At 42.1% G+C, this 7,379-nt stretch overlaps 1 protein-coding gene across 1 annotated transcript; it reads left to right on the top strand.

The window, feature by feature from the left end:
- The first annotated feature begins 960 nt into the window (after positions 1–960).
- Positions 961–6,587, top strand: tmem98 (transmembrane protein 98). Its single transcript, XM_069709143.1, has 7 exons — positions 961–1,135; positions 3,299–3,453; positions 4,238–4,369; positions 4,461–4,494; positions 4,687–4,802; positions 4,897–4,956; positions 5,413–6,587. The coding sequence occupies exons 2-7, from the start codon at positions 3,323–3,325 to the stop codon at positions 5,612–5,614; spliced, it is 675 nt and encodes a 224-aa protein (XP_069565244.1). The 5' UTR covers positions 961–1,135; positions 3,299–3,322; the 3' UTR covers positions 5,615–6,587.
- Positions 6,588–7,379: the final 792 nt, after the last annotated feature.

Here is a 7,379-nt window from a genome sequence, read left to right as displayed (position 1 = left end):
AAGGAATATTTAGAAGAAAATGATCGTGTTTCAAGGTCCATTTAATGGCTGATCTGGAGTTTTCAATTATATCCCATGATAATCATCAGCATTTATGAGGGAATTGTAGTTGTCTGAACATTTTAAGGACTTACTATCCATGTTGGATTAAAGGAGAGTTTCAAATTGCATTCTTTCCCCAGAAAACAACAATCTGACATTAAAGCCTAATTCTTTTTCAAATATAGGCCTATCACAGGGTTTTCATCAACTGATTGAACTCCTGATTTGCCAGCTGCTGTTTCCAATGTAAATAATGAACGCTAGGTTAATGAGGTTTTTAAAGTGCGCCAAATTTTTTTTGGTAAAGTCGGGAGTAAATACGGTTATCAAATAAATGTAATAGAGTAAAATTAACAATTTACCTCAGTATGAAATAGATGCTGTTGTTTTAAAAAAAAAAAAAATCATAATATTAAAGTACAGGTATTTAGGTGGGCGACAGTATCTGAGTGGTAGGTAGGCTACTTAATTAGCCTATTTTCCACCACCGTCAAGTTTAGTAAGAATATCAAATGTGGCACATTCAGCATTGGTATTAGTTTACTAATTTAACACCAGACTTCACGCTCCACCACAGAAACTGATAGGTTTCACAAGTTTTAAAAAAAAAATTAAAAAAAATTATATAGGCTACGGTTTTACCCCTTACCTTCAAGTATATTTGATGAAAACATAAGAATACAGCAGTTAGAGTACGCCACCTAGCGTTAACTGTACAAACGTGTGTCTCGTTTGCGGTAATTGAATCTTTTCTAAGCAGCTAAGCATTAACTCCAGGCAGCGAGAGCGCGCTTCACGCGCACGCAGGTCTCAGCAGCAACTTTCCGGAGGCGCGCGCGCGCGTGGCCGCCTCTACCAGGGCAACGCTGCAAAGGGCGCGCGCCAGGAAAGTAAGAAGGACCAACTTTGATCATCAGTCACTTCACCGACAGCTTCTTCAGCTCAGCCCTTCACGAGGCTGCTCACGGGCTGCTTCGGTGCGCGTGCACGCCCCGGGGCTGGAGATGTCGGTGCCGTCTCCGCGCTCGTGGTGGCGGAGCAAAAACTGATTTTGTCTCCTCTCAGGAATCGACTAAAAGGACAAAATGTATAGGTAAGTCCCCAGGAAAAGAGAGTTTGTTGACTTCTTTCAAGTGCAAAGTTGTCTTGGTTTAAAACGCAGTTTTAGAAGTGTCTCCTAAGCTTCAGCAAAATCTATATCTTTAACTTTGAAGTGTTGAAATCGACGTTTGTGAAAACACTACAGAATGGGACAACTTTACCTTTATTTGTCCCGTCTTTGTTAATCACGAGCACGTGTCTGTGGAGGTTTTCACTGAACTGTTGTTGAAGGAAAAAAAAAATATGAAAGAAATGTATTTGCACAGTTATTCAGGCAGAACGGGCACTCAAATTGAGACTACTTTTTGAGGCTTTTGGTCTATTGTTTCTGCTGGTCTTTTTTTTAATCAAGTCCTTCATTATCCTGTGAAACCTTTTAGATGTATGTTCTGAAAGTATTCATAATTGTATTTATTACTAATTCCACTCGGTTTTCAACCTTACAGAAGTTGAATGTTTAAAGCTTTGGGGTTAAAAATATATATATATATTTCTTTCTCTGTGTGTATTGATCTGGTTCTGGAGCTTCTGCACAGAGCAGTCACAATTATACCAGAAAGAAGAAAAAAGAAAAAGTATAAAAGTGTTATGCTGAATGTTTCTTGTTATATTATTGATGAAATAATGTTACAGCAGTATTTTGAGGTTATAGCAGGTTAAGATAGTGAATTTTAACTACTTTGTGGGGTTTTAGCCTTGTTTTGCAGGCACATCGGTTGTTTTTTTTTTTTTTTTTTTTTTTTTGGGGGGGGTTTAACACTGACTCTGCAATGTAACTAAGAAACGTCAGATAGTTTACACTGGAGTAAAAAACTGGGGTTAAAAGGGCAAAATTTCCCTCTTCAATCTAGTAGAAAGCTCTGGTGGTGCTGTGAATCATCGCAGGCGCCACTGAGGAATGCGTGGAGATTTCCTGTATACCCTAAAACACCTCTTTATTTACCTCTATATGTATCCACCCCCCCCCCCACCCCTCACCCCCACCCCGAGCAGCAGACCTCACTGATTTCAGGAAACCACTGGCCTGTGTTAAGAAAAGCCTTCAGCAAAGCTGTGAGGCAGAAGAAAGCCCAGTATAATACGACGGCCGTAACGCCAATTAATCTGATTAAAGAATTACAGCATTCCTCGGCGGAATCTCACATAATCATGCCGGTGAAAATGCAGGTTTGCAATGTTGTAGTGTTGAAAGTTCAGCCGCCCGGTGGTTAAAACTGTGCTGCTAACCGCTTCCAAAACTGGATCGCCGCTTTGAAAGTGTCATATACCTCAAATAGAAATAATTTTAGAGTCCACCTTGGAGAGATGTCTTGGTATCCAGTGACAGCTTCTCTCCGGAGAGTTTTTACACACGGAGCGAGCAGGTGACAGGACGGGTTAACGAGTGACTAAAGGGTGCAGAGGGCAGCTATACTTTACACTCTGAGAGAGAAGCTAAAAGTCCCCAAAATTGAACTGTAAATAATCCCCCCCCCCCCCAAAAAAAAAAAAAAATACTTCAGCCGGGACGCGAAACATCAGATGGTGAGAAGACGCCTGAGGGTTTTTCTCTTTGTCGAGGTGTGTGTGTGTGTGTGTGTGTGTGTGTGTGTGTGTGTGTGCGTGTGTGCGTGCGTATAGTTGAAGCTGCAAATCAAAGTGAGTCTTAACAGGATTTAACCACACAGTATTTCAAGCTGTTGACTTTGTCGACGAGCTATTCAAGTTGAAAGCGTTGTTATATTATTTACCGTTTTGTTTTTGTTCCCGGTGCAGCTATATGTCTCCGTACAGTAAACAGTTCTGTTCTCATTATATAAATATATATAATACTGCAGGAAGTGCAGAACAAAGGACGAGCGCACTTCACGTACTTGGGTACGTGTGCGTATTGCTGGTGTGCCATATTCAGAAACAGACAGAGCGCTGCAGATTGTATTCCTCTCTTTGGGTTCAAAGGTGTCGCTATTGCGTTTAAACAAAATGGGAATTTCGGCTTCAGATATCCTCAAGTGTGGTGCTGATGTCTCTCTTTTACACCCAATCAAACTGAAACTCCCAATTATTCTCTCCTCAACAGATGAGCGCCCGTCTGTAATTGAGCTCGGACAATCTGCCGACCCTGATTGGACTTTTTTTTTTTTTTTTTTCTCTCTCGACGAGTCGCTGCCTGCAGGCGCTGTGGGAGTCAGAGTCGCCAATGGAGACGGTGGTGATTGTGGCTATCGGGGTGTTGGCCACCATTTTCCTGGCCTCCTTCGTGGCCCTGGTGATGGTGTGCAGACACCGCTACTGCCACCCTCACGACCTGCTGTACCCCTTCGACTCCAAGTTAGTGCATCAGTACGAAAGCCAGTGAATCTATAAGGCAGGAGTTTTCATTTCTGTGACAGGTTTCCTTCAGAATCATTCAACCATAATTTAAGGTTTTTAAAGTTACTGAAATATCTTTCATATTATTTGCACCAGGTTATGCACACTTAGTTGGCATTTTATTAGGGACACCTGGCTAAAAACCAAGACAGTCTAACACAACAGTCCTGCAATAAATCTTGAATTTGATGACAGTTTTCTGTTTTAATTCGGTAGACTTGAAGTCGATATGCAGCCTATTTATGTTCTTTGTCTGTGGACTTTATATATCTCCTTTCCACGGCTTTTTCATACTATTGGTTCACAGCTTTACCTGCTATGTGGATGAATGCTTTGTTTATACATGAGAAAAGTGAGAAGTATTACTTTGTAAGTATTACCAATCAAGAAGTAACCAAACCTGTCCAGGATGGAGGGTTGGATGGAAACCTAAGAATTTAATTAATTAAGTGAATCTGGTATTCATTATTGTCACTTTAATCTTTGCATTTAGGTATATCTTCATACCAGAATAATAGCAATTTAATATGATTTCAATAATTATATAATAATAATATTTTGACTTGACAAAAATGCTGACAGACCTAAAGGAAGTGTTTTTGTTTTTTTAATAACTTATCCCCAAGAGTAACTCTGCTGTTAAATTGTAAAATGGCCTCAAATGATCTCCAACTCGCTGATATCCCGACCGAGTCGTCACTCAGCCTCTTCCTCACACGCTTCCTTCTCTGCTGTTTCTCAGACCCACGGTGGATCTGATCGGCGCCATGGAGACCCAGAGCGAGCTGTCGGAGCTGGAGCTGGACGACGTGGTCATCACTAACCCTCACATTGAAGCCATCTTGGAGAACGAGGACTGGATAGAGGACGCCTCGTACGTCTTGCTGGTTGAATCACAGAAGTTTAGCGCTTTAGATGTTTCTCACTGGGATTTGTGATTAATTGTTTGAATTATTCTCCAACAGCGGTTTGGTGTCTCACTGCATCTCAATCCTGAAGGTAACAGAAGTGCTCAAACACCGGCTTAATTTAAACATTATCCATTAAAAAAAAAAAAATCCATCAAAAAATAAATAATACCAATTCCAGTTGTTGTTGTTTTTTTATATATATATATATACTGCTATTGTTATAATTTGATTGATTTTATTGACGCGTCCGATACTGAAAGAGTTCCCTTCCCACGTGCAGATCTGCCACACTTTGACCGAAAAGCTGGTTGCCATGACGATGGGCTCGGGGGCGAAAGTCAAAGCGCCAGCCAGCCTGAGTGACATCATCACGGTGGCCAAACGCATCAGCCCGAGGTACAACGCAACAACACACGACCCGTCACAACTTCCACCTTCTCACATTACCGACGCAGACTGAGCGTCTTCCTCGCTTGTCCGTCTCTCACAGGGTGGACGACGTGGTCAGGTCCATGTACCCTCCTCTGGACCCGATCCTCCTGGACGCCAGGTAAACACATCTGGGTTGTTTCAGTTTTGTTCCCCCCCACAGAGGCCCCCCTTTTTGCATGGCTTTGATCACTGAATGCAAAAAGACCTTCCAGCTCCATTGATCGGTTAGTAGCGTCTGCAGAGGCTGGGGAGCAGCGGAGCACACGGCTGGACTCATCCATAATGTAATCATCTTGGAGATGTGCAGAGAGATGATGGAGACGGGAATACAAATGCTCAAATGTCGCAGAAAATGTATGATACCAGGAAAGCATTAGAAATATCCAAATTGGAGTTTTTTTTCATCACTTATGCAAACGGTGCGACGCCTGCTCGGCCCAACAGACCCATTCGAAATCAGTGCTTTTAAAAAGCTGTTGTTTTATTCGGGAGTTAAGTGACTTTCATCCAGCAGCTAAAAGAAAAAAAAAAAAACGCTTGTTAATATGAACCAATTTGTCTTATCCTTCCTCAGGGCCACTGCGCTCCTCCTGTCAGTCAGCCACCTGGTGCTGGTCACCCGCAACGCCTGTCACATGTCCGGCAGCATGGACTGGATCGACCAGTCGCTCCACGCCGCTGAAGATCACATGGTGGTTCTGCGTGAGGCGGCGCTGGCCTCCGAACCAGAACGGTGCATGCTTGGAGCCGACGCTCAGAGAGAGCAAGCCATCTAAAGCGGTCACCGACACGAACAAACAAACAAACAGACAGACAGACAGACAGCAGCAGGACGTGAAAATGAAAACGTGTCAATTATTTTTTTTTATTTTTTTTTTTTATCCCTAAACTGCCTCATTTCAAAATTCTGCACCCGAGTGACACCAACCGGCATATTTTCTGCCACACTGTGTTGAAAAGACACGCTTCCCAAACTCATCATCCAGTCCAAATTAATAAGGACACTTCTGAGCAGTAAATAGGTTCTGCTGAGAGATGCAGGCACTTGACACTGTCCCTCATTTTCACATCTCGCATAAAAAATAAAAAAAAGTCACATTTGCACCGAGGAGTGCCTCATTCAGTACAGCTAGTAATATTTCTCAAGTAGATATCTCAAGTGCACATACAGATGTTTTTTGTTTTTTTTTCGTATGGAACCCTAAAGCAGATCTTTTTTTTTTTTAAAGAGTAAAAAGGTCTTTGGAAATTTCTTCTAGTCTGCCATCAGCCAGCAGTGCGCCTAAATCCAGTCTAACCAGCACCGCAGTCACATGGAGGCTTAGTCAGCTAATCCATCCTGAGGAAAATAACAACCATTAGCTAGTGAACCCAAAAGGGCTCCGATTCAGTGGACAAATGGAAAAAACAAAAAACCTTTTACAATTTGTGGGGGTGAGATACTCGTACATCACCTGTGTGGTGGATTTTCAAAAATAAGCAGAAGTAGTTTCCTTTTTTTTAGTTTTTGCCACATCAGCATCAGGGTGAAAATGTTCTCCCTATTACAAGTTCAGAGCCACATTAGCAGCACGTTTCAGAGAAACAGCGTTGGACAGAGAGAGTTCACCACTGTAGTTCAGATCAAAATAATCTCAACCCGATGGATTGACACAAATGTTTGTAGACGTTCAGGGTTTCAGAGGACAAATATCCTCCGACTTTTCCTTTGGCGCCACCAGGAGGTTCATGAGGTGTCTCAACAACTTGGATCGCCACAAAATTCTGTAAATTTGTATATCTGGCAGGTCAAAATCTTATTTTGTCCAATACTTTGGTTTATGCTTAAATCCTGCAAAACCGTTGCAGCTTCCTCAGATGTCTTAATTTGAAATTTTTTTACGTCACTGGCCCCGCCCCTTTCCTCTGCATAGCCAAGATGGCGAACGTTTAGGGCGAAACATGTCCAGCGTTTCACACTTTCTTTTTTTGGGGGACCGTTCTGAGAGCATCGTTCTGAGAGCATCGTTCTGGTACTTGTAGCTCACTGCATGTTTCTGTACTTTTGACAGTGTGAACGCACCGATGCACTCAAAATAGTGAGAGTTAGAACAAGTATTTGGAAACACAGCTTCTGTCGTGTTTCTCCTGTATAACTTCCAGAAGTCGGTGCAAGACAGTGAGCTCAGAAACACAGGCAGCAAACTGATAGAAATAATAATAATAAAAAAATAATAAAAAAAATTTTTTAAATCAAATTTGCCCGCAAATTCAGCTGCAGCTGCTGTTTCTATCTCCAAACTACCAGAAAATAGACAAATACACATATCAAAGTAGACATTTACACACATCTCCTTTGGCTAAATGGTACATAAAGTGTTACATAGATGATTTCTCCTCAGAAATGTTCAGCGTTCACACATTGTTAGGAGACAAGTGTGTGTGTGTGTGTGTGTATTGCCGTGCTATGAGGATGGTTTGAACACCGTGTTGACTGAGGTGAAACAGAATTAGCGTGTTGTTTTGGGCCAGAGGGATGTTATTGGAGCATGTCTACCTGAC

The sequence above is a fragment of the Brachyistius frenatus genome, unplaced genomic scaffold (assembly GCF_029030835.1).
Source record: "Brachyistius frenatus isolate BFR_SWC_R1_liver_20210118 unplaced genomic scaffold, ASM2903083v1 Contig_80, whole genome shotgun sequence".
Classification (NCBI taxonomy): domain Eukaryota; kingdom Metazoa; phylum Chordata; class Actinopteri; family Embiotocidae; genus Brachyistius; species Brachyistius frenatus.
This window is presented reverse-complemented; position numbering and strand designations above follow the sequence as displayed.

Bases quoted from the DNA above. Each gene is read 5' to 3' on its own strand.
- tmem98 (XM_069709143.1), top strand. From the start codon at position 3,323: ATGGAGACGGTGGTGATTGTGGCTATCGGGGTGTTGGCCACCATTTTC. The intron at 3,454-4,237 runs GTTAGTGCATCA...GCTGTTTCTCAG, and splicing joins CTGTACCCCTTCGACTCCAA to ACCCACGGTGGATCTGATCG. The intron at 4,495-4,686 runs GTAACAGAAGTG...TCCCACGTGCAG, and splicing joins ACTGCATCTCAATCCTGAAG to ATCTGCCACACTTTGACCGA.